Here is a 23,515-nt window from a genome sequence, read left to right as displayed (position 1 = left end):
GAGCCGAGAAGAAGATAAGGCAATAGGCCCGTGCGGGAACGACTGTTAGAACACCACGTGTCCAAGGATGGAACAGAGCGAGCCTAAAATCTAAAGTTGGCCGGGCGAGGCGACCCTGCTGGTGAGTGAGTGCGTGTGAGACGACTGTCTCTTCTCCCGACCGCCTCTGCCCATCATGGCCGAGAAGAAGGATGAGACGGTGGGAGAGGACGAACGCCGAGGTCCTCGGAGACACTACACGCATGCTAGCACGCCCTCGGCGCTCCCCTCGTTTGCGTCGGGCATTCCAACCGATCTGCTGCTGGCCCTGCTCCTCGACAAGACGCTCCTCGCTTCATCGGCTCTCCTGGCCCGGCACTGGCTTCTGACCGGCCATTCCGAGGCAGTGCACAACCCTATTACCGATACAAATGTCACCATCGATGATTCTGATAGTGGTGCAGCGGCGGTCGCCAAGGCATCGTCGGTTGCTACAGGTGTCGCGTCGCCGTGGGCCATCGCGACGACAATCTTCATCTTGGCTGCTATCGCCCAGACGGCCTGGTTCCGCTCCTGGCAGTGGATCCCGGCACTAAAGCGATCAGACCCCCAGATGAAGGTCCTACCGAAGAAACTTGCCCTTCTAGGCTCCGTCATGTTCTTCTCTGTCGTCCTGTGGCTCGTTGCGCTCGAGCGGCTAGGCGCGACGACGTGAGTGACGTGCTTGCATGATGAACGAGCGCCGGAGCTGACTGGACTTCCCCACAGTGTCATTCTCTTTACCCAATTCTGCGAGGTATGGGCCGGCGATCTAGCCCGGTCGATGAAGTCCAGGGCCCATGGATCATACATCATCCTCGCCGCCCTGCTCATTTCCTTCATCACCCACCTCATCTTCCCGCCGACGGGCAAAAACCCCGCCGAGGAGTCTCTTTTAGGTCCCTCAGGTGATATGTGGCTCGACGAAGACCTCAACGAGCTGCCGCCCTCGCTTCGGCACCAGCGACCCATGGGCCTGGCCAGTCCCTCTGCGCTCCGCGCCGCATCGCTGCAGGCCGACCTCGAGGCAAAGAGCTATTCGCCAGCGGGCGTGCTCCTCGGCCATCTCTGCTTGCTGGTATTCGGCTTGCTCTGTGTCGAGCGGGACCGAGCGTCCGTAGCAGCCAGCACAGAGGCAGGCGGACGAAGACGGGCGCAGGTGCTGGCATGCACCGCGACGGCGGCCGTCGCAGCAGTCATCGGCCTCTTTGGGACAATCTTGGTATGTGCTCACTGATTGCTCTTCTTTCGACCAACTCCTTGGCTGACTTTGAGTTCCCAAAAAGGGACTGTCGACCTTTCCGCCGCTCGAGACTTTCTCGCCCAACTTTCACAGCAGCGCAGGGCCAACGTATACCGCGCCAACCCAGTCAGGCCACCTGCCCGCATACATTCTCCTCTCACTTTCCCTCTTTATCCTAGAACCGCTCGTGGGGGCTGCAATTGAGCCCCACGCCAACGCCACGGCGAGAGTCACCCAGGGCTGGCCCCTGGCGGTGGGCGCCGTCGTCATTGTGGGCAAGGTCGGCTTTGGCCTGCCGTGGAAGTGGAGCGATGCCATCGTTGGCGCTATTGCCGGATGGGGTGAGTGTCATTGGAGGTTGCGAGGATCCGCAAGCTGACGTGGGGATCTCCCTTCATCAAGGCCTTCGAACGATTCTCAAGACGTCGCCTGTCTATGCAGAAGATGATGACGATGCGACGGCCGATGGCAGTGCCGGAGCTTCAAGGCCTACACACCGGCGAAGCGTGTCTGATGGAGCGGCCCTCATCGAGGTTTTGGTCTCGCTGAAGTCCTTCCTAGGCAGCCTCAGAGCAACCGTCAGCGTCATTCTGGCCCAGCCAGATTCTCGCAAGATCTTTCAATTCCTCTGCCTCAACCTCGTCTTCATGGTTGTGCAGCTCATCTGGGGTGTGTGGACCAACTCGCTCGGCCTCATTTCCGACGCCATCCACATGTTCTTTGACTGTGCCGCCATCGGCATGGGCCTCTTTGCCGCCGTCATGGCCTCTTGGAAGACAGACAAGACGTTTACTTATGGCTATGGACGGGTAGAGACGCTGAGCGGCTTTGCCAATGGCGTCTTTCTCATCCTCATTTCCGTCTTTATCGTCTTTGAGGCCGTCCAGCGGATCATTGTGCCACCCGTGATGCACAACACGAGGGAGCTTCTCATCGTCAGTGGCATGGGTCTCGGTGTCAATCTCTTTGGAATGTACGCCATGGGCGGGCATCATCACCATCACGGCCACTCGCACGGCCACGGACACGATCATGGCCACGGGCACGGGCACGATCACGGCCACGGTCACTCGCACAACATGATGGGTGTCTACCTCCACGTTATGGCCGACACGATGGGGTCCGTCGGCGTCATTCTCAGCACGCTCCTGATCGAATGGTACGGCTGGACGGGCTTCGACCCCATTGCCTCTCTCTTTATCGCATTCATGATCGTCGCCTCGGTCGTGCCCCTCGTCGTCGACGCGGGCCGCATTCTCTGTCTGGACCTGGGCGAGGAGCGGGAAAAGGAGGTGCAAGAGGCCCTCGAGGCCCTCGACGCAATCGACGGCGTCGCCTCGTGGTCCGAGCCCCGCTTCTGGCCAAAGGACGCAGAGACGCTCGTCGGGACGATTCGGGTGCAAGTCCGGGTGAGAGAGAGGGCAAATGGAAAGGACCACAGCGGAGGTGGAGAGGGAGTCAAGGCAGCTACTGCCTCGGCCACTTCCAATGGCACGACGGCGACGGTGACGACGATGGGTCTGCTGGAGCCCGTGTGTGTGCCCGAAGAGGTGGCGGCGTCGGTGGAGGCACTCTTGAAGAGCCGCATCGAAGGCCTCGAGATGCTCTCGATTCAGCTTGAGAGGGGCGCCCCGGGCGGCAGCGTAGAGGACAGAGTCGAGGCTGTCTCGTCGTGACACACACACCCACACACACTTCTGCTTCCTAAAATCAGCACATGTCAGCACTTGCATTTTCCGTTCCTTGAGTCAATCAAATTAGAGAGCAAAGCCGAGTGGCGAGAAGAGCGAGAGAGAAACCAAGGGAGGGTGGGTAGGTAGTAACAAATGTCAATAAAGGAGTGGTATGCAATGATGGGGGAAGGGTGCGGGGGTGTGGCAGTGATATTAGTCGCCGCCCTTGTCGACGCGCTGATCGCCCGTCTGGCCTCTCCAGACGCCGTCCTTGTCGACCTTGCCATACAGATGCGTGCTCTGGTTGCGCCTCAGACCCCTGTCCCATTCGTCGACAATCGTCTTTCCGTCGAGCATGACGTTGATCTCCTGGGAGTGGTACCAGCTCTGCGTGTCCTGGTTCCCGCTGCCGATGATGGCCACCTCGCCGTCGAATTGGGCATACTTTACGTGGCAATTGCGCTGCTTGCGGACCGCATTTAGTGGTCTTGTCATGTCTTTGCCCGTGTACCAGTACACCTCGAGATACTGCTCGTCGCCCTTGCCCTCTCGGCGAAGCTGGCGATAGAGGCGCGTGACGACGCTCTCGTTTGTCCCGCCCTGGAAAGGCATGCTCTCGGACTTGTCGTTGAAGCCGAGGCCGAGCCACAGCTCGACGCGGACATGGCGCCGGCAGGCGTGCAGGACGGCATGCTTGATCGGCGTAGCATTGAGCGTGGGGCTCTGCACAAAGACGTGCTTCTTGGCATATCGGAATCCCGCGAGCCATGCGGCATCCTGAGCGTTGCGAATGTCGGAGTGGCCCGGTGTGCCGTGCGGCCTTCGGTTGACGAGGGCCATGGGAACGGGCGAATGAGGTGCGTGGAAGATGTACGGGTTGAAGTCCAAGATGCTGCTTTCCTTCTCTCCCGACACCTGCGCAGCCCCGCGCTGAGCCATGGCAGCCAGCTGTTCGGCCGTGATCTCACCCTTGACCTGCGATAGATTGGCAAAGTCTAGCGATTTGGTAATGGCCGCTAGGCGTTCCGACGCAGACGCCCTTGACAAGTTTGAGAGCGTCCGCCGATGGGCCGCGCGGTAGGCCTGCGAGCCTGGAGCGGCTGCTGCCTCCTCCTTTTTGTCGCCAGACGGTGCCCCTCCGAGCATGACATCCCCTTGCTTCTGTTCTTCCGGCGATGATGTCGACGAAGAGCTGTCGTCGATCGCACTGCTGGTGGCCAATTTGCCATCTTCCTGGCTCTGCGTCCCATTCACTTGAGTGCTCGCCGAGCTGGGGAACGAATAGTGCGAGTCTTTCAGACCCGTCGACTTGCCATGCTTCTCTTCTTCGTCCTGGAGGCCAACTTCGAAGGGTTTGGGGTCTTCGTCGTCTTTCTTGCTCGCTGTGTTGTCATCGTCTGTCGCCTTGGGATCGATGCCATCGCCTTGTGGCGCCGTGGTATTGAGTGGAGCTTCCTCATTGACGCTTTGGGGCACCTTGATTCCTCTCGCGGCAGCGTCTTTTCGCTGGCCCTTGCTCCTTCTCGCATCGTCGGCCACATTGCGACTACTGCTGGGACCCAGTCCAAAGGCATCAAGAGCGCCTTCGGCCCAGAGGGCGGGCTTGATACCTTCCTTTTCCATCAGGCTATTAACCACATCTGCAAAGCTTTGCCGTCGGTGCTGAGGCGACGATGGCTGCGTGGCCGCCGGAGGAGACCCATTTGCACCTTCGGCATTCGCGGGCGGTGTCGCCGAGGCGGTGGGCGTGGAAGGACTCTGGAGCGAGGAGAAGCGCTCACCCAGCACCTTGCGAGCCCACTCGGCACCAGCGTTTCTCGTAGCTCGGTCCCGGTCGGCGGGCGACATCTCACTGCCACCTTCTTGAGCACCAGTGGTCATGCTGGGTGCCGGATTCGACGTCGAAAAGGCGGCGGCTGCAGGCGAAGGTGGGTGGCCGTTGCTGTGGTGCTGTCCCTTCATGACGTTCTCCACCACATCGGCCAAGCTCAAGCGACGCTGGGGACCGGAACTCATCATCCAGCCCTCGCGCTGCTTCTCGCCCAGGTCTTCGGTCTCGACATTCTCCTCCTGCAGCCTTAGTCGAGCCGCACGGGCAATCTCGCGCAGACGAGAGGCAGTAACCCTGGGCAGACTTGTATTTGACTCTGCGCTCGTCGAAAACGACGACTGGGGAGGATCTTTGGTCGCGGGCGAGGCCATGCAGGGCAGCGGCGGGTTGAGACGGTTGCCCCAGGAGATGAGCGCATGATCGTAGACGGAATTGACAATATCGCCCTCGAGGCGAGTGCATGCCTCGATGTTGGGTCGATCCTGGATGTTGTTGGAGTTGATGAGGGCCACCTGCCGATCGACGAGGAGCAGCTTGGCGTGAAAGGTGCCCATGAGGGGGCGGTGGTAGTTGAGGATCTCGACGGAGAGGTTGGGCACCTCGTGCTCCTGGGGCAGGCCGTTGGCCTTCCACATCGACGGGTACACCTGCTTGCGCAGTCGAAACAGGTCGGCCAGCGTCTGTGGCCCTCGATCCCACATGATCTTGACGACAATCTGCTCCTCCAGCGTCGGCTTTGGTAGGCTCGCATCCTTCTCCTCGGCTTTGTCCTCGCGTTGCTTGTCCTCGGCGTGGCCGTTGGCGTTGCCATTGGCCCCAGCTGCTGCTGCTGATCCCTCGCCCTTCTCCTTTTGTCGCTCGAGTCTTCGTTGTCCCTGGCGCTTGTCGAGCTTCCGCAAGGCCTCGGCGATGCGGTCGACATTTTTGCCCATCTGCCAGTAGTTTGTCAGGAGGATCACCTCCTTCTTTGCGGCGACGATGCAGTCAACGTAGTGTTGAATGATGTCGGGCCCGGTGGAGAAGATGGTGAAGGGGACGATGCCGGTGGTGGCCAGGAGCGGGGGCGAGCAGACGCCCGACATTGGATTCCTGGGCAGGGGCAGCAGCGCATCGGCAAGCATCTGCGTGGGCGTTGGAGGTCAAAAGGATCAGCTTGCTGCATCGGATGCGCTTTTGAAAGTGAAAGCGAGACACTGACCATCATGAATAGCCGGCCAGGGCCGCCGTCTTTCTCAGACTTGTAGCCATACTTTTCCCTGATTGCTTGCAGCTCTTCGTCGCTCGGCTCGACATTGCCCTCATGGACGGCGCCCTTGTGCCAGTTCCAGTGCCTGCCTCTGCCTTCCTCGAGCTGCTCCTTGATCTTGCCCCGGAGCACACCACGCTTCCACGCGGGCGGCGAGGGAAAGAGCCGTTTTGCGGCCTTGTTGGCCGACAGCGATGGATCAGCGGCCAGGGCCGACGTGATGGTCGCCTGATCCGATTGCGGCGACGCAGCAGCGCTGGCCGCAGCCGCGTCCTGGGCCTTTTCCGCCGTCTTTTTGGATGGTCGAATCGTCATGGTCTGATGCTACGCCGAGCGAGCGAGATGTATGAGGAAAAGATCGAGCAGGATGATCGTGGCCGAGCGAGGTACAGAAAGTGCCAAGCTTCGGGCAACAGGTGCCGTGGTAGAGCGCCGGAAGTAGCAAGCCGTCGTCGAGAGAGGTGGGGAGCCAGCCAAGCCTACCAAGAAAAAATAATAATAAGTGGAGCTGGGGAGAGAGGCTCGATTTGTGGCTTGGACCTCCCCCTTTTGCAACGCAACGATACCCTGGGCTCGATGCCGCCGGTTGAGATAAATGCTCGGTTTGTGCAGGCTAGTAATAGCAGGTGGTGGTTTGCCGATCAGCTCGTCGCAAAAAATAGGGAGGGCTGGACCGCTTTATGTTGCGAAATAAACAAGAAGAAAGGAGAGGGGAAGTTCCTGTTCTTGACAGGGCCGGGCGACCAAGGCACACACAGTTAGTCGCGTTTCGCCCGCTTTCGGCACTCGCTAGCTCCACGAGCGCGTTGCCTTTTCTGCGCGTCCAACTTCGCAACAAAAAGATGAGTATCCTGCTTTAGGGCGTGGCGGTGCAGGGCTAGTAGTAGCGACTGTCACACATGACATCACATGGCTTTGGCTTAAGTGACTGAGCGAGAAAACAGTCCTACATTGCGGATGGCGAGTACATCGGCTCTTTGTGACAATACTTAGCTGGTCGCGTATCTTCCCAAGCGCGCGTGCAAGGCCTGTGCTCCTCAAACCGCCGCCAGCCGGCTTTGCAACTTAGCGGGAGAATGAATGGATTAGGTATCTAGGTATCTAAGAGACAGGCTCAGGAAAAAAAGAAAAAAAAAAACGAGAACTGCAGCACCCAGGATTCCCGCGTGGTCCCCCACCGCAGTACTGACTAGGCGATACCGTGCTTAACTTCGCAGATCGGACGGGATGCGGTGCTTTCACGGTTCTATGGCCGCAGATAGAATGTGTAGTTATGAGACTGAATATACCTCAATCTTGACGCGAAGGCGCAGAGCCCTGCTTCGTTACGGTTTGCAATCTGTGCAATCACGATTCGATACCTTGGCTGTCTGCAGACCATTCTCGTGATTGAGCTCTGCTTCGCTTGGCACAAAGATGCAATACAGCACTCACACACGCTTCGCGCTCCTTCCAGCCTTCTATGGCCTCAGATGGAGTACTCGCGAACCTTGTCTTACCTTTTTGCGCAGATCATGTCCACCAAGCTATGCCAGTGTCCTTGCCTACTTTGAGATGTGTCCGTCTCGCGCTCCTCGGCATGTCGAAAGTCGCATCTAGCATGGAAGGGTGTGCTTTCTATCCAGTATATTGGTTGGACATCGGCAACTGCGAGATCAGAAACTCGGACCGTGCCACTCGAAGGGCGATCTCTGGCGCGAGGGTCACCTCTTCATCATTTTCCTCCTTATCGCGTGCAGTCGTGTAGTGTGTGTGAGTGCTGTATTGCATCTTTGTGCTGAGCGAAGCAGAGCTCAATCACGAGAATGGTCTACAGACAGCCAAGGTATCGAATCGTGATTGCACAGATTGCAAACCGTAACGAAGCAGGGCTTCTCACCACGTCGTCCTCTTGACAAAGCGCTTGCATCGTCAGACAGCTGGTCACGTGTTGAAGCGAAGTCAACTGTTTGGCTACCGGTATTTCTCTGTGGCCGCAAGTGCAGACGAAAATATACATTGGATTGGACGCTCTAGACCATGTCGCTGATCATCCAATGAGCGCAGTGGAGACGGTCACGCGGCCGAGCCGTGTATAGAAGCTCGGTGGGTCCCGGTGATCGCAGCAGCAGACACAAGTGGCTTGCGAGCTTGGCCCCCAGGTGGACCGTGCTGGTTGCTAACTAAATTTATAGTTGAGTTGTACTGTACGTGGTGTGGGTCACGTCCGATTAAGGATTAGGCACTAGCGCAGTCTCAGGAATACCCGCCTCCACCCCGGCTACAAGGAGATAGTCTTCTGACGCAGAAGCCTCCAGCCTTGTGACTGACTTTTTACCCTTCGCTTCTTCGCTTCTTGTGTTGCGCAGGCCGAGTCCCACTCCGTATTGCCACTCTTCTGAATATATAGATCCAGAAGCCGGTCTCCTTCTCTGCTTCTCCACCCTTCCTACCAAAACATATTCACAATGGCCCCCCCTACTGTCTCTCTCAGCTTCCCCCACGGCGGCAAGTCGTCGTTCAGCGGCGGCCTGTTCATCAACAACGAGTTCGTCGCGGCAGGCGATGGCAAGACATTCGCTGTCGTCAACCCTTCTGACGGCAAGGAGATTGCGCAAGTCGCTGAGGCTAGTGCCAAGGACGTCGATGTGGCCGTCAAGGCTGCTCGCAAGGCCTTCAACGAGTCGTGGGGCCTCAACGTGCCCGGCTTCAAGCGTGGCCAGCTGCTCATCAAGCTCGCCGAGCTCATCGAGGCCAACCTCGAGGAGATCGCCGCCATCGAGTCACTCGACAACGGCAAGGCTTTCAGCATCGCAAAGGGCTTCGACATCACCGAGGTGGCCGCCAACATCCGATACTACGCTGGCTGGGCCGACAAGAACCACGGCAAGGTCATCGAGGTCGACTCGAGCAAGCTCCACATCCAGCGCCAGGAGCCTATGGGCGTGTGCGGCCAGATCATCCCCTGGAACTTCCCCGCGTTCGTATCCTTTCTCTCTGCATCCTTCTTTCGCATTCACCTGCTGACTTGCCATCCTCTCCAGTCTCATGTTCGCCTGGAAGATCGGACCCGCCCTTGCCATGGGCAACACCATCGTCCTCAAGACGGCCGAACAGACGCCCCTGTCGGCTCTCAAGATGTGCGAGCTGATCAAGGAGGCTGGCTTCCCACCGGGTGTTGTCAACGTCATCTCGGGCTTTGGCCCCGTTGCCGGCGCGGCCATCGCCAACCACATGGACATCGACAAGGTCGCCTTCACCGGCTCCACTCTTGTCGGCCGCAACATCCTCAAGGCCGCAGCGTCGAGCAACCTCAAGAAGGTCACGCTCGAGCTCGGCGGCAAGTCGCCCAACATCATCTTTGCCGACGCAGACCTCGACCAGGCCATCAGCTGGTCGGCCTTTGGCATCATGTTCAACCACGGCCAGTGCTGCTGCGCCGGCTCGCGCGTCTACGTCGAGGAGTCCATCTATGAGAAGTTCATGGCCAAGTTTGACGAGAAGATCAAGAGCATTCAGGTCGGTAACCCCTTCGAAGGCAACACCTTCCAGGGTCCCCAGGTTTCGCAGCTCCAGTACGACCGAATCATGGCCTACATCGACTCGGGCAAGAAGGAGGGCGCCACGCTCCGCACCGGCGGCATTCGCCACGGTCAGGAAGGCTACTTCATCGAGCCCACCGTCTTCACCGACGTCAACCCCGACTCCAAGATTGGCCGCGAGGAGATCTTCGGCCCCGTCGTTGTTGTGCACAAGTTCAAGGACAACGCAGACCTCATCAAGAAGGCCAACGACTCTGTCTACGGTCTCGCCGCGGCTGTCTTCTCCCGTGACGTCACCCGTGCCCTCGACACGGCCAACAAGCTCCAGGCCGGTACTGTCTGGGTCAACTGCTACAACCGTATGTGTCCTTACTTTCGGCGTCTTCCTTTCCTTTGGCGTCGTGATAATCGCTGACATATGTAAAAATCACAGAACTCAACCCGCAGGTTCCCTTCGGAGGGTGAGTGTTTTTCTGAGGTTCGAAAATGCGTTTCCCTCACTCACCATGCGTTTTCCTCCTCCTTTCTTCCGTTTTTCCTCCCATTTTTCCTCTAAAAGGTTCAAACAATCGGGTATCGGTAGGGAACTAGGAGAGGCGGCGCTCGCCTCCTATAGTCAATCTAAGTCAATCGTGGAGTATTCCTTCAAAAATCCTTCAAAACCGGGCTTCATGCTGACTTTTTTTCCGCAACAGCACGTCAACCTTCACGCTCCCAACCCGATGTAAGCGGAGGACGAGTCGATCAGTGGCGTGCTTCGAAAGTATCATATCAGGAGACCAAATGAATCTTGTTTGACGATTCACAATTGAAGAGTGTGAAGAGTGAAGACGAAGGCGAATCGGACCAAATGAAGAAATGATGGAGGTTTGCGGGATGCGCACAAAACCTTAAATTTTAGCGGGTCGAATGCATTCCTTCGTTCGTCCATCTTTTTTATTTTTTGGTCACCTCTCGCTCGATCGGTTCACAACGATCTCTAGCGCGCCGAACGAGGACGAGCAGAAGTAGAGCAAATGGCCTTAACCTGGATTGACAATACTGCGCATGCAGAATCTGCTCCGTGAGCTGGAGAGATGTAGAAAATTGCTGCAGGATGAGCGGACTTAAATTCGTCCATTGGTTTACGATACGCACCCGGATGTCAGCGAGACTCTCTAGCATGTCCGGCTCATAAAGACTTTTATCAATCGCACTGGAAATGGGACACACAAGCTCTTGTCTTTTCAGTCGGGGTGCCCGAAATGTTTCAGCAAGGCCAGACAGCGTACAAGCCTGCAGTGAAGGAAGAGGATTCGCTCACCAATGAGCGTGACAAAGTCTCTGATGCGATAGTGACTGATTTGCAATGACCGATTTTTGGGATTTTCCTTTCAGCCAACTGCTTGTCGACTGCTTTCGTCGACGCGACAAAAGCAACATCACCCCACCGACACACACCCCGTTGCGGCCTCTACCTTGCTTTCAGACCACTGCTTGCGACCAAATCTGCCTGATCCGCTTCGCTGGCTCTCTGCTGTCAATATCCGTGCGTCTCCCATCACATCAGCGAAGAGAAGAAGGTGGATGGGTCGATCATGAGTCATCCGAGTGGAGGAGGAAGGGAGGCAATGGTGACCTCAGCAGGAGCAGCAGCAAGCACTCCGCCGCAAGTCAGCGGAGGCTCCCTCGAACAGAGCAAAGGAGGATCTGGCAGTGGCATCAATCCCTCGATGCTGTTCAACAGCTCCTTTGCCAGCGGTGCGGCCTCGGGAGGGACCAGCAGCAAGCAAACTGCACAAACCGGCGAAGGCCATAGGAGAGGTAGCGGCAGCATGGATTATGAAGGCGAGGAAAACGGCGAGGCACGAAGCAGCGAAGAGCGGGTGATGGATGATGGCCCGGTCGATCCAAGCTCTGGACCAGTCAGGACAAAGCAGGAAGGCGGGTACAAGCATTCAAAGACCCCCATTCCTGCGCCAGTCAAGGCTGCCTGCACCTATTGCCGGTCGAGGTGAGTCAATATCACCAGAGTCCAACCCTATACTTTACTCACTCAAGCTCCTTCACTCTCTCAGAAAGTCGAGGTGCAATGGCAAGCAGCCTTGCGCGGCGTGCATCAATCGAGGGAGGACCGACGAGTGCATCTATACCATCTCACGAAGAGGCGGTAAGCCAAAGAACAAGTCCGAAAGGAGTGAGTAATGCTGCCTGACAGAATCAAAAGAGCATCGCAACTGAACATCGATGGAAGCAGTGGAGCCTCTGGAGGCGCATCTCGAGAAGCTTTTCAACCTGTCGGACCTGCCTCACATGGTGCGAGTACCACACGCCATTCCCCAGCTTCAAGACTTCCAGCGAGAGAAGCAGCAGCAGCAGCAACAGCAGCAACAACAGCAACAGCAGCAGCAACAGCAACAGCATGCAGCCCAGCTACCTCCGTCCGCTGGCATCGTTCCACAGGCACAGATGCAGCAGGCCGAGTCATCACAGATGGGCGCCAATGGAGGCATGCCCCAGTTTTGGGCCGGTCAGATGTCGTCTCCTTTCGCACCTGCGATGAACTTCGCCTCACCAATTGATGCGCTCGGCTCTTGGCAGCCGCAGCCGACCTCTGATCCAAGCTCCAACGAGGACACCTCACCAAAGAGTCTGCTACTCGACTACTACCAGAATCTGTACCGATTCATTCCTGTCCTGCCCCAGCCGGCGTACCTCGACCAGCTGGCCTCGACGATGCCTTCCGAGTCGCCCATTCTCTTTGCGCTACAGACGATCCTGCCGCTGCTCAAGGAGGGCGAGTCGTTGGACGGATACTCTTCTGGGCAGCAATCGTACATCGACCAGGAGGCAAAGGCACGGAGGCGGGAGAAGGCAATGCAGAGCGAGAGGAGGGCGACGCAGGCCATCGATGCCGTCTTGGAAAAGGCAGAGGGTCCCTTTTCCACCGACGGGTCCCTTGAGATCCACACACTCGAGGTCATTCAGGCGCTCTGCGTCTTGACAATCTACGAGGTGAGTTCAGCCCTTTGCTCCTCTTCGCGCACGAGTTTGCGTACTTACTCGACGGGGACAGTATGGAAGTGGGAGAGCGCTCAAGGCTCGCCTGAAGGCGGATCAGGCCCTGGGCTTGGCCATGTCTAAGGGTCTCCACCGGCTCTCTTCGACAAGCACGTCCGCCTCAAGTATCGCTTCGCCCCACGCTGGGTTCCGAGGGACAGCTGATCGTGGCAAGACAGGCGATTCGAGCCACTTTCTCAATTCGATCGACGAGCACGAGATGCTCGAGGTTCGGAAGAGAATCTGGTGGACGCTCTGGAGTCTGGTCCTCTGGACAGCCTACAACAGCGGCCGCATTCCTACGATCCGAGCAGATGATCCCAGGGTGCGAAGCGAGCTTCCTCACTGCAGCGATGAAAAGGTGAGCCATTTTGCATCCCACCGACTGACTTGATCGCACTGACGCATTGGTGCACGTAGGCGTGGGCATCATCTGTGCGCTCGCTCCAAGCTCTGCTTCTCGTCCAGGATCGCGTCTTGGCGCTTTCGCACTTGGAGAACAACGATGCGGGCGAGAAGCAGGACCCAACTTCGCCCATTTCCAGCACGGGACTGTCTCTGCAGAGCCAGCTACCCTTTTCTGGCGCGCCGCCATTCCAGTCGTCGCCGTCAACTTCAGGCTCCAACGAAGTGCCCTCTTCCTTCTCCAGCCTGCCTACCGTGGCCAGCAAGCAGGAAATCCTCTCTTCCATGCTCCAGATTGACGCAGCGCTGCAGGAGCAGATCACAGCGTGGGAAGCAGGCGATGGCCTCTCTCAGGTACTCAAGGGCGCACGATCTAAGACGAGCACGCTAGAGACCGCCGAGGACGACCTGATGGCCTACTTGCACACGAGTGCCGCCATACAGCTCTACACATCCAGCCTGACGCTGCACATCGGCCAAGCATTCCAGGGGGCGTCGCTCTTTGAACGCAAGCTATGCTTCCTCTCGAGCGTCGGCGAAACAAATGACTCTGCAGCCTGCCAGGTGCCCATGCCAAACGCCTTTCTCGACGACGTGGGAGCCGGTGCAACCAGCACCTGGTTTACCGATGATTCTCAGCAGCCTGTCTCGATGGAGCCCCAGCAGGACCTCTATGCCAGGGGTCCCTTTCTGCCCCGTCAGAGCCTGCAGCGGTGTGTCCATGCCAGCAAGAAGCTCCTCGAGATCTCGAGGCTGTCCAAAGGCTCCGTCTCGAGCCCCAATCCTTTCAATGCGTGCAGCTTTGTCCTCATCAGCTTTGTGTGCTTGATGCAGGTGAGTCTTTTAGCTCTTGCGGGTAACTTCTATCACTCTGACTCGTCCCTTCTCCCTTCTTTCCCACAACAAGGCCCTGGCCATCTCGGGAAACGCGCCAGACGATGGAACAGGCGAGGAAACCAGCACGAGCAGCTTCTCTCGAGAGCTTCTCATGTCTGCCCAAGGCGCCGCCGCGCTCAGTCCAGCCGGCTTCCCTTCCTTCAATGGCTTCAACGGTCGGGGCTCTGACCCCACGGCTCAGCGGCAGGAGCGCTTGCAGCAGATCTGGGAGCGGGTCAAGGAGGCCAGAGACACGCTCCGGGGCCTGTCCAAGCACTGGGACATGGTCATCCCCATGGCCGACGAGGTTGGCGGCTGTCTCGAAGCCAGCCAGCTCCTCCTTAGCCAGCAATTGTAAATTTGCCCTGTATCACATAGTCCTGCACCTCGTCCTTCGCCTCGCCCAAGCCCCTTTTCAGTCATCCTTTCACACGAAAGCCTAGCCTGGTCTGAATATGATGATTTTGCCATGCGTCCCACATCGTTCCGCTTTCGCTTTCTATCCCTTACTCGTCATCGTCGCCTCCCTCCTTGACAAACTGTGAGGTGCAACACGTCAGTTCATCCACCATCTTACCGCGCAACTAGCCTGGTGAACACTCACGATCGGCTTAACGTCGTGCCAGAGTTTCTGTTTGACCATGTCAGCCCCTTGAACTTATTTCACGGCTTTTGAAGTAGATGCAAACTCACTCCTCGGTTGTGGCTCTCCCAGAGCTTCTGCGAGACCGTGTCGAACCCGAGGCCGAAAGCGAATGCGCCAAAGAAGACGGTCCCGACGCTGTTCAAAAAGTGGGTGTGTGTGCCCCACCGTCAGCCCAACGATGGATGGGGGCCATCTCCCAAAGAAAGGCAACTCACAAGACCGAGTTCCGCTTAAAGACGGTGTTGTAAATCTGGCTGTAGACTGCCATGATTGTTTTCGCGAGCGGCTTGGAGGTTGCGTTGGAGAATTGAGAGAGCCTTGATTGGAAATCGACGAGACAGGAAGTCGTCCGGTCGGCGGTTTGGTCCGCCAGGCCACGTGTGATTAAATGGTCACGTGACAAAGCGCGTCCGCCTGTCCTGCTCGCACCGACTGCCCCTCTCAGTCTTCATCGTCATTGTGATTGCAAAGGCATTCCCTTCCATGGCCCTCAAATTCTGCATCTATGCCCCCGTAAGCTCTCTGAAGTATCTCCTGTAGAGCTGGAACTGAAGGTATCAATTGGTGTCGGTAGCATTCTGCATGTCTTATCGCGCGCGCCCACATTTTTGATAATCAATATCTACGCCGCCCTTACTCCTCTGAGACCCCGCCACCTTAAGAAGAGGCAGCACCATCCATGGTGTCCAGGGCACCTTTCGTAGCACCGAATGGGCTGCCCATAAGAGGCAAGTCGCGATCACCCTTTGAGGAAAGGGCGAGGAAATGAACCGGGTAAATTTAGCTTCACTTAAAGTTCACTTTAAGCGCACGCACCTCCCACAAGCTTGGCTTCCCTATCCATCGACTGGAGGCCCACGTTCCCGCTGTCCCAGCTTCCAACAGACGTCATGCCTGCGCTTCTTCCTTCCATCTTCCCAGCCTCTCTCTTCCCACTCCAGAACCTCACCATGTCGCTCGTCACCAATTTCCTCTCGGACGCCGTCAACTTCTCGCAGAATGCTGCCGGGTGAGGCATGGCGCGGGGCTGTGATAAGCGCATGCAGCGTCGGGGAATGCTGACATCCTTGTTGTCGTGCTCAGCGCCGCCTTTCCCTTTCTGGCGCAGAGGCAGCAGTGCCTGAGCTGCTCCTCGCCCTGCAGCACAGACGTGAGCCTCGCCATGTGACCCTTATTCGTGAGAATAGTGATTGACTCGGCAGCCTCTCGCAGTCTTGCCAGACCAACACGCCTGGTGGCCTCCTCTTGCTCACTTCGTTTTGGGATTATTCTCCTGCCACAGGTGAGTAGCGATGAAGCTCTTTGAGTCATGATCTATGCCGCTGACGTACTGGACGATTTGCCTTTACTCACAGGACCCTCGGACAGTTGGACCATTGTAAGAGGCGAAAAACGCGAACGCTAGCAAGCGACCTCCACTAACGCCCCTTTTCCCATTTCCAGCACGGATTGTGGCCGGACAATGTTTGTGTGACCGGGCGATGATCTCTATCTTCTGAATGCAAAAGCTGACTCCAGCTGCCTATTGCACAGTGCGATGGAAGGTGAGAGGTATCCCCGTCGATTTAGTCACGTCGAGTGCTGATTTCTTACGGTCCACGCAGCTACGAATCCTCGTGCGACTCCTCGCGCAACAGCAACCAGATTGCCAAGGTGCTGCAGGACAATGGCGCTGACGACGTGCTCGATTATATGAACACGTACTGGGTCGACATCAACGGCAACCAGGGAAGCTTCTGGTCGCACGAGTGGGACAAGCACGGTACCTGTGAGTCTATTCTTCTCCAGCTCTCGAGATCACTGTTGATTCTGAGGCGTTTGTTGGGCCTAAGGCGTCTCCACGATCGCGCCTTCGTGCTACTCCAACTACCACAGCGGCCAGGACATCGTTGATTTCTTCACCACGGCTACCGACCTCTTCAAGCAGTACGACCTCTACGGCGCCCTCTCTGCCGCCGGTATCCAACCCAGCACGTCCAAGACATACACGTTGGCCCAGCTTCAGAATGCGTGAGTCTTCCCTCGCTCCAGCCAATTTATCATCGCATCCTGAAACTTTTGTCCATCGCAGCGCCAAGAAGGCCTTTGGCCAGACGCCAGCCTTCCGCTGCAAGTCGGGCGGCAACGTCGACGAAGCCTGGTGTGAGTTTCTTGACTTTCGTCCCTCTCCTCTTCTTTACTCTCTCTGATCGTTCATCACTCTTTGTTCTGTCAGTCTTCCACCAGACGACAGGTCGCGCCACCAGCGCATCCAACTTCGTCCTCGTCGCCCCGCTCGACGGCCAAACGACCTGCCCCTCGTCGGGCATCAAGTACAACCCCAAGAGCGGCTAGCTCATCATCGACATTCGCATCTGATCTGAATAGTAGTCCCTCAAGTAGCAAAGATATGAAAACACTACCATCGCTCTGGACCAGGCCTGAGGTCCGTCTCAAAGGACCATGTGCTGCGCGAGATTCACAATTGTCAGAATTGCACAGGCGTGGACTGAGAATAGACGGACACTCACTTGCGGTGCTGACGCGCCGTGTCGAGGTAGACCTGGGCAATGGCGTCGGAGTCCATGCGCGTGTGCGGCTCGTACTTGTCTCCAAAGAATTTGCTGACCCGCTCGCTCTGAATGATGCCATCGATTATGAAGTGGGATACATGGATGCCCTGAGGGCCGTATTCGCGTGCTGCGCTCTGCGCAATGGCCCGCAGGCCAAACTTGGAGGCGGCAAATGCGGAGAAATTGGCGCTGCCCTTGAGGGACGCCGTCGCGCCGGTAATGATGAGGTTGCCCAGGGCAGACGAAGGGAACGGCGATGGCTCTTTGGGGCTTTGGTCAGCTACCGCCGTGTTCGCAAAGAGGGCGCAAAAGACATACCCTGCCACTTGGGGTTGGACTGTAGAGTGCGGATAAAGGCTTGGGCGAACAGCAGGCCACCGACGCTATATTGAATTGTCAGCTCATGCCATCGACGACAGAAGGAAACAAGACACGTACGCCTGAGTGTCAATGCCATTCCTGATATCTTCTTCGGTCGTCTCGAGCAGAGGCTTTCTTATGAAGCCACCTCCGGGATTGAAGATGGCCGTGTGCACCCAGGCCGACTTGAAGTCCTTGCTGATGCTCTCAAATGCACCATTGATGGCCTCGCGCTTCGTTGCATCGACCGCGTATCCCTTGGCGCGTCCAGGATCGCCTACCTCATCATTGATCTGCTTGGCCAGCTCGTCAAGGCGCGATTGGGTGCGGGAGAGAAGCGCGACAGGATGGCCTTCTCGAGCAAAGACCCGTGCAGCCGACAGGCCCAGGCCCGGTCCTGCGCCGAGGATCACGACGATCTGCTTGGCAGCAGCAACGGCCGCCGCCGAGGTGTTAGTAGCGCTCATTGTCTGTTGGAATGTGGGTAATGGCAGGGTCGTCGTCGACTGGTCAGGTTATATGGGCATCACATTCCGCCGCGTGCAAGTGGAGAAGTGACGCTTAAATCCGAAGACGTCAGTCAGAGCAACATCCGCGTGCCGTCGGAACATCCGCTTTCCTTTTGGGCAAAACAAGATCGAAGGCAGGAGATGTGGAAGAATTTCAAAGACAAGAGCAGCTGCTCTACGTTTCAGCGAGCCTGTGCATCAACCCCAGCTCTTGCTTCACAATTTGCCGAATGACAATGAGACGCGACAAGGTTTGATGGGCGGGATCGAGGGCACCATACCGGCGTGATCTCCAGCGGATTCTTACTACCCGCTCTGTGCTCTGCTCTACTTATAGATTCTAGACCTTCGTTGCGAAAGCTTCGTCTGCTTTCTGGGTCTGTCTCATACCACATAGGAGTGGCAAACCTGCTTCTTCCAAGAGACATCCTCAAAGAGAAGATGAAATTTGACTGAGGTTCTCCGCTACCAACGATGGCTGTGAAATAAGCGTTTTCTCTTCGGACTTCGTTATTCGAAGAAAGCAGCATACATCAGGGACCCGAGCTAGCTGAAGAGACCGCGAGGTCGCGCGCGTAGACATGACGATGGTGCATTTTGAGAGTGAATTACCTGCTGCAACGACGCGGCTTCCTCGGCCAGAAGGCCGATTAATTAGGAAGGGAGGTGCTTACCTCTTCGGACTTGAGTAGAAGAAAGGCAAGTAGTCCTGTACGTCTGCACGTATGTTGCTTGTGTCTTACGTGCGATGGAACTGCCGCCACGCCAATTTAGCGCAGAATTTATACGGTTATAGATAAGGAACAGATGGCCTTCTTTTGGAAGCTTACAAGGACGGTATATTAAGGGGGTCCAAAGGGCACAAAGCATTACGCTTCCTTCCAAAATTCCTCTGCGCTCCCTTCTGATCACTTCTCAGGATGGTCAGGGTACTCAGCGCTGTTGCACCGCTGTTGGTGTTGGCCGCTAGGCTGGGGCTTGCTCAGTTCGTCGAGCCCCCAACGGACCTTGTCACGCGACAGGGCTTCCAAGACACCACCGTTCGTTTCAAGGAGGTACCCCACGGCATCTGCGAGACTGTCGAGGGGGTTAAAAGCTATTCAGGATTCGTTGACCTCTCGGAGAACCAGCATGTCTTCTTCTGGTTCTTCGAGGCGCGCAATCAGAATCCAAAGGAGGCGCCCTTGACCATGTGGATCAACGGTGGTCCCGGTTCCTCGAGCATGATTGGACTCTTCCAGGAGGTGAGTCTGTTTGCATGTCCTTAGGTGAGATTGCGACTGACATCAGCCTTAGCTGGGACCTTGCGGAGTCAAAGACGGAAAGGTCTATCAAAACCCCTATGCTTGGAACAACGTGTCGAACATGCTCTTCATCGACGAACCCGTGACTGTCGGCCTCTCCTACACCAAGGCAGTCCCAGCCTACGTGAACTCGGCGTTCTCGAGCAGGACCTCGGTGCTACCCAACAACACTTGCCCCGAGTACGCACAAAACCAAGGAACTTGCGGGACCTACTCGCTGCCCCAGAGCAACCTCGTGCCCAACTCGACGCAGAACGCCGCTCCATTTGTGTGGAAGACACTGCAAAGCTGGATGAAGGCATTCCCGCAGTACTCCCAAAAGGACTTCCACATCGCCACAGAGAGCTATGGAGGACGTGAGTCTTCCTCTTCAGCCCGAACTACTGTCATTCTGATCAAGACGATCTCGCAGACTATGGTCCTGTCTTCTCGAGATATATCCTTGACCAGAACGAGAAGAACATCGAAGGGGCCAAGAAGATCAACCTTAAGAGTCTTACTGTGAGTGCAGTCACGATACAGGTACATCGTAACGAGACCGACGCTGACAAGCAAAGTGGCTCTCAGCTTAACAACGGATGGATTGACCCGTCGATCCACTATCCCGCATAGTATGTTCTTGTCCCTCTTCTTCGCTTTATCGATCGATTCTAACACCTAGCGCTTCTCTAGCTACAACATTACGCAGAACAATCCCTTCGGGATCGAGTTCTACAACAAGTCCACGTCCGAGGAGCTTTATCACGCAGCCTTCGGCCCCGGAAATTGTGCCGATCGTCTCAAGGCGTGCAGGGACCTCGGCACGGATCAGGTTTGCTACGAAGCCGACAGCTTCTGCACTGATTACCTCGAGTCGCCATTTGACATCATCACTGGTCGTGATGAGGTGCGTTGTTTCTCAATGCACTATCTCAAATTCCCGTAAAACCCCGTTCTGACATCGACGTCTCCTTTCAACTCCCCTCACAGTACGATGTGCGCGAGTTGACGCCAGATCCCTTCCCATACGGCGAGTACGTCCAGTATCTCAATACCGCCGCCGTCCAAAAGGCCATTGGCGCGTACACAAACTTCACCGAGGCCTCTCAGCTCGTTGGTGACGCTTTCCGCGTCACCGCAGATGACGCCAGGGAGTCGGGAACAATTGAGGACATCAGGCATCTCCTTGCCAACGATGTCGCCGTCACACTGTGGGCAGGTGAGTGGGCTTGGTCATGCTCGCGGACGCCGTCTAACTGGAAAGCAGCGCTGACCCAATGGCTACAGGCGACGCCGACTTCAACTGCAACTACCTCGGCTCCCAGGTGGTATCGGACGTGGTCAATCACCGTGGCTATGCCTCGTCTGGCTACACGGCCTTGCAAACGCCCGACGGCGTAAAGCACGGCGAGGTGCGACAGAGCGGCCTCTTTAGCTTCTCGCGAATCTACAAGGCGGGCCACGAAATTCCCTTCTACCAGCCAGAGGCCGCACTGCACGTCTTCAATCGCTCGATCCACAACCACGACATTGCGACGGGACACGTTGACCTGACGTCGGCGTCCAACTACAAGACGCACGGTCCAAAGGAGTCGACGTTCAAGGAGGGGAACTCGACGGTGCAATACAGCGTCCTGCCGTCCAATTCGACTTACGACACCGCGACGGGTGCGCCGGTGCCCGTGCCCAAGGCGCGATCGCTCAAGGAGGCACAAGAGCTCGAGTTCATCCAGCTGCGAGCGTCCGAAAAGAGGAAGGCAAACGCGGCAGCAAAGGCCGCCAAGAGGGCCAAGAGGCGCAGTGCGGGATATTGACGGGCAGTAGCTCTCTCCATGCATCTTGTTATTTAATAAGCATATAGCAAGCATCCTCTTTTGATTTGCAAGACAACATGCCGCCGGTTCCAAGAATGGTACGGTACCAGATGAAGTGGCTGCAGCGCCGCGGGGGGTCCAATTCCCCCTCACCCCCGCGGAATGGATCAATATTTTTAGCGTCGTAGAATTGGAACGCGGTCATAGTCCTTTGGTCATGGAGCCAAGCTCAGCACGCTCAGAGTAGGGCTGTCGGAGACAGGAAGGCTTGTCGTTTATGGTACCAGATTGGGTGCTTGAGCAGCCGAGTAGTCATGTTGAGGCAGTGCAGGTCAGACAGGGGAGAACGGAGAAGGACAAACAATGCAATGGCCTTCCAACGCGAATTGAGCGAGAGCAAGCGACCCAGGTTCTTGTTTGTGCTCTGCTTTCTCTCGATGCGGTTCTGGTGCTGTTTTTTGTGGAGGAATACACTTATCGCGCCGCCCTATCGAATCGGAAGATTGAACAAGGTTTCGGCCTTTGTAAAGGGTCACGGAGGTAGTATAGTAGCGCACCTGGATGCTCTCTGTACAGTAATGGCTGCTGACCAAAAGAGTCACAAGCACCGGCAAGCGTGAGCTGATCACAAAATTGGTAGGCCATGCGTGTGTATAACACGTCGCCGCCAAGGCATTCCTATCTTGCCGCTCCAAGGACGCAGATTGCCTTACATCCACCATAAATCATACTGGACTGAGCGTGAACGATGGCTCCTTGGACATCGAAGCAGATTGCGACATCACTGGACAAGCTCACCCTTGCCAATAAAGACGAGGTTGCCAGTCGTCTCGTTAATATCGTCGAAACAAGAGGCCAAGTCGAGAAATTGGCTGGCCTTGTCAGTGCCAAGGTCAGCAAGCTTTACGCACCAGGCTTTCACCGCTCGTACGACGACGGGAGAAGAGCGCTGGCCGATGCGTTTGTCGCGAGACTGCTCCATCACTTTGCAAATCGGCGAAAATCCATCAAAGGCGTGCCCACGAGTCAAGGTCTCAGCGGCGTGCCACTGCTCAAGTCGGACCTCCTCTCCTCGGCATGGATCCGTCCAAGGAGAAAAGGGAAGCAGCATCACATGACCGTTGCGCCGGTCGTGGCGGCGCTCTACGGCGCCGGGTGCGCATCCGTCGCAGACGCAAGAGCCGTCGTCGAGGCATGCCTCGACGATGGGGAACAAGCGAGGGTGGAAGACGCGCTGCTTATTCTGGAACATGCCGCGAGGGACATTGATGCCGAAGCGCCCGAGAAGCTGGACGACATGATGTCAACTCTCACGCGCCAACTCGACAGCCACGAAGACCTAAGCAGTGAGCGCATACAATGCGGAAATCGGGTGCTACCGAGCTTGTACGACCGTCTGGACGTGCTCATCGACAACAGGCAACGCGCATGGAAGATGAGTCCGTATGGTGCGGCGGGCTTCTCTGGTGCTCAGAGCAGCGCCAGCGACCCCGCTGCCAGCCGGAGAGGGTCCGAAGCCCCTGTCGCTTCGCTGGATAATGATTCAGACTCGGACGACGCCGAGGAGATCATGACACCTGACGGCGCAGAGAGTCTAATCAGCGCAGACGATTCGGGCGGCGTCGGGTCAAGACTCGCAGACGAGGAAGCAACGAGACGGTCACAATCACCCTGGCCTGCTTACTTTGCCGCAAAATCCCACGACGACGCGCCAGGTGAGACAGTCGGCGCGGCCGCTGCACAGTCAAGGGACGAAGTTGTTATTTGGGCATCGTCATAAAATAAACATCGTCTCTGCTGGCCATCCCGGCTGTCAAGAACAATGCATTCTGGCGTTGATACCATCAAGTCCATCAACAAAGACCATCGTAGTTCTTCCTGACGATGTCATTCCAAAGATGACCTTTTGAGGAGGACTGAAAGCAATGTGACAAAAGCAAGATGCTCTGCACGGTGACAGGTCTTCTCTCCTCCCGTGAAGATCGAAACATGTAAGTTGACGAGCGTGCAGTTTTTGGCCCATTAGGCACCAAAACTATTCTTAGCATGAAGGGTTCAATTATTGAGAATTTTCATTCTTCGGCTGGATCGTTTGGAGAATTCTCAAATCCACGAAATTTTTACCAGGCCATTCTTGTATTAGAGGACCCCTTTTCGCGTCTGGGATATTGCTATTCCTCAATACAAATCAGGGGAGGACAGAGAAAGGGAAAAGAAAAAAAAAAGGGACACACACCTCAGCAGCGGCTAGGCAGCGCCGTCAGTCTCTGCTGCAGCGTGGTGAGCGATCGAGCACATGCACACACCTACTTCGAATCCTGGGCTCCCTAGTCTGCTCACAGCCTTTTCACAACACGCTCTTACCCTTTCCCTACCCCCGCCCACCCCTGCACCCCGTTGCTTTGTAGGTCCGGTCGGTGGACGTTGTTTACGTGCCCGCTCTTTGTGCATAGAAGGACAGTCGATATCGAGCAGGTCGGAAATCAAAGCCGGCGTATC

The 23,515-nt window shown here is 56.7% G+C and overlaps 10 protein-coding genes across 10 annotated transcripts; 7 read left to right on the top strand and 3 right to left on the bottom strand.

The window, feature by feature from the left end:
• Positions 1-115: 115 nt before the first annotated feature.
• Positions 116-2,939, top strand: FA10DRAFT_263507 (cation efflux protein; the record flags this gene model as incomplete). The annotated part of the gene is made up of 4 exons (XM_025520246.1): positions 116-690; positions 748-1,240; positions 1,305-1,602; positions 1,664-2,939. The coding sequence occupies exons 1-4, from the start codon at positions 176-178 to the stop codon at positions 2,935-2,937; spliced, it is 2,580 nt and encodes an 859-aa protein (XP_025379948.1). The 5' UTR covers positions 116-175.
• A 33-nt stretch (positions 2,940-2,972) lies between these two features.
• FA10DRAFT_263506 (hypothetical protein) lies at positions 2,973-6,759 on the bottom strand. The gene is made up of 2 exons (XM_025520245.1): positions 5,964-6,759; positions 2,973-5,886 (listed from the first exon to the last, which is right to left on the bottom strand). Exons 1-2 carry the CDS (start codon positions 6,324-6,326, stop codon positions 3,148-3,150), a joined length of 3,102 nt encoding a protein of 1,033 aa, XP_025379947.1. The 5' UTR covers positions 6,327-6,759; the 3' UTR covers positions 2,973-3,147.
• A 685-nt stretch (positions 6,760-7,444) lies between these two features.
• FA10DRAFT_263505 (hypothetical protein) lies at positions 7,445-7,896 on the top strand. Its single transcript, XM_025520244.1, has 2 exons — positions 7,445-7,763; positions 7,828-7,896. The coding sequence occupies exon 1, from the start codon at positions 7,540-7,542 to the stop codon at positions 7,756-7,758; it is 219 nt and encodes a 72-aa protein (XP_025379946.1). The 5' UTR covers positions 7,445-7,539; the 3' UTR covers positions 7,759-7,763; positions 7,828-7,896.
• A 562-nt stretch (positions 7,897-8,458) lies between these two features.
• Positions 8,459-10,625, top strand: FA10DRAFT_298210 (indole-3-acetaldehyde dehydrogenase; the record flags this gene model as incomplete). Its single annotated transcript, XM_025524570.1, has 5 exons — positions 8,459-8,970; positions 9,035-9,891; positions 9,966-9,993; positions 10,092-10,164; positions 10,228-10,625. 5 exons carry the CDS (start codon positions 8,459-8,461, stop codon positions 10,258-10,260), a joined length of 1,503 nt encoding a protein of 500 aa, XP_025379945.1. The 3' UTR covers positions 10,261-10,625.
• A 314-nt stretch (positions 10,626-10,939) lies between these two features.
• FA10DRAFT_235878 (hypothetical protein) lies at positions 10,940-14,198 on the top strand (the record flags this gene model as incomplete). Its single annotated transcript, XM_025519048.1, has 6 exons — positions 10,940-11,525; positions 11,590-11,708; positions 11,769-12,526; positions 12,588-12,932; positions 12,992-13,810; positions 13,884-14,198. Coding segments are annotated over exons 1-6 (2,772 nt in total), but the record flags the coding sequence as incomplete, so codon positions are not given.
• Positions 14,116-14,772, bottom strand: FA10DRAFT_263503 (cytochrome b-c1 complex subunit 9). The gene is made up of 4 exons (XM_025520243.1): positions 14,714-14,772; positions 14,546-14,633; positions 14,457-14,483; positions 14,116-14,391 (listed from the first exon to the last, which is right to left on the bottom strand). Exons 1-4 carry the CDS (start codon positions 14,764-14,766, stop codon positions 14,359-14,361), a joined length of 201 nt encoding a protein of 66 aa, XP_025379943.1. The 5' UTR covers positions 14,767-14,772; the 3' UTR covers positions 14,116-14,358.
• Positions 14,773-15,388: 616 nt separating this feature from the next.
• Positions 15,389-16,832, top strand: FA10DRAFT_257178 (putative ribonuclease T2; the record flags this gene model as incomplete). The annotated part of the gene is made up of 8 exons (XM_025519841.1): positions 15,389-15,507; positions 15,701-15,780; positions 15,854-15,876; positions 16,032-16,042; positions 16,103-16,266; positions 16,331-16,508; positions 16,570-16,640; positions 16,714-16,832. The coding sequence occupies 8 exons, from the start codon at positions 15,389-15,391 to the stop codon at positions 16,830-16,832; spliced, it is 765 nt and encodes a 254-aa protein (XP_025379942.1).
• Positions 16,683-17,989, bottom strand: FA10DRAFT_4565 (NAD(P)-binding protein). Its single transcript, XM_025525498.1, has 4 exons — positions 17,489-17,989; positions 17,369-17,433; positions 17,009-17,312; positions 16,683-16,945 (listed from the first exon to the last, which is right to left on the bottom strand). Exons 1-4 carry the CDS (start codon positions 17,875-17,877, stop codon positions 16,897-16,899), a joined length of 807 nt encoding a protein of 268 aa, XP_025379941.1. The 5' UTR covers positions 17,878-17,989; the 3' UTR covers positions 16,683-16,896.
• An 850-nt stretch (positions 17,990-18,839) lies between these two features.
• FA10DRAFT_246644 (putative serine carboxypeptidase) lies at positions 18,840-21,201 on the top strand (the record flags this gene model as incomplete). The annotated part of the gene is made up of 7 exons (XM_025519420.1): positions 18,840-19,163; positions 19,216-19,579; positions 19,636-19,724; positions 19,791-19,834; positions 19,896-20,109; positions 20,193-20,421; positions 20,490-21,201. 7 exons carry the CDS (start codon positions 18,840-18,842, stop codon positions 21,014-21,016), a joined length of 1,791 nt encoding a protein of 596 aa, XP_025379940.1. The 3' UTR covers positions 21,017-21,201.
• A 412-nt stretch (positions 21,202-21,613) lies between these two features.
• FA10DRAFT_263498 (hypothetical protein) lies at positions 21,614-23,144 on the top strand. The gene has a single exon (XM_025520242.1). The coding sequence runs from the start codon at positions 21,765-21,767 to the stop codon at positions 22,794-22,796; it is 1,032 nt and encodes a 343-aa protein (XP_025379939.1). The 5' UTR covers positions 21,614-21,764; the 3' UTR covers positions 22,797-23,144.
• The last annotated feature ends 371 nt before the right edge of the window (positions 23,145-23,515 follow it).

The sequence above is a fragment of the Acaromyces ingoldii genome (genome assembly GCF_003144295.1).
Source record: "Acaromyces ingoldii strain MCA 4198 unplaced genomic scaffold FA10scaffold_1, whole genome shotgun sequence".
In the NCBI taxonomy this organism is placed as follows: Eukaryota; Fungi; Basidiomycota; class Exobasidiomycetes; order Exobasidiales; family Cryptobasidiaceae; genus Acaromyces; species Acaromyces ingoldii.
This window is presented reverse-complemented; position numbering and strand designations above follow the sequence as displayed.

Bases quoted from the DNA above. Each gene is read 5' to 3' on its own strand.
- FA10DRAFT_263506 (XM_025520245.1), bottom strand. From the start codon at position 6,326: ATGACGATTCGACCATCCAAAAAGACGGCGGAAAAGGCCCAGGACGCG. The intron at 5,887-5,963 runs GTCAGTGTCTCG...ACGCCCACGCAG, and splicing joins CTGGCCGGCTATTCATGATG to ATGCTTGCCGATGCGCTGCT.
- FA10DRAFT_263505 (XM_025520244.1), top strand. From the start codon at position 7,540: ATGCCAGTGTCCTTGCCTACTTTGAGATGTGTCCGTCTCGCGCTCCTC.
- FA10DRAFT_263503 (XM_025520243.1), bottom strand. From the start codon at position 14,766: ATGGCAGTCTACAGCCAGATTTACAACACCGTCTTTAAGCGGAACTCG. The intron at 14,484-14,545 runs GTGAGTTTGCAT...ATGGTCAAACAG, and splicing joins GGGAGAGCCACAACCGAGGA to AAACTCTGGCACGACGTTAA. The intron at 14,392-14,456 runs GTGAGTGTTCAC...TGCACCTCACAG, and splicing joins GGCACGACGTTAAGCCGATC to TTTGTCAAGGAGGGAGGCGA.
- FA10DRAFT_4565 (XM_025525498.1), bottom strand. From the start codon at position 17,877: ATGAGCGCTACTAACACCTCGGCGGCGGCCGTTGCTGCTGCCAAGCAG. The intron at 17,434-17,488 runs GTACGTGTCTTG...AATTCAATATAG, and splicing joins AATGGCATTGACACTCAGGC to CGTCGGTGGCCTGCTGTTCG. The intron at 16,946-17,008 runs GTGAGTGTCCGT...AATCTCGCGCAG, and splicing joins ACGGCGCGTCAGCACCGCAA to CACATGGTCCTTTGAGACGG.
- FA10DRAFT_263498 (XM_025520242.1), top strand. From the start codon at position 21,765: ATGGCTCCTTGGACATCGAAGCAGATTGCGACATCACTGGACAAGCTC.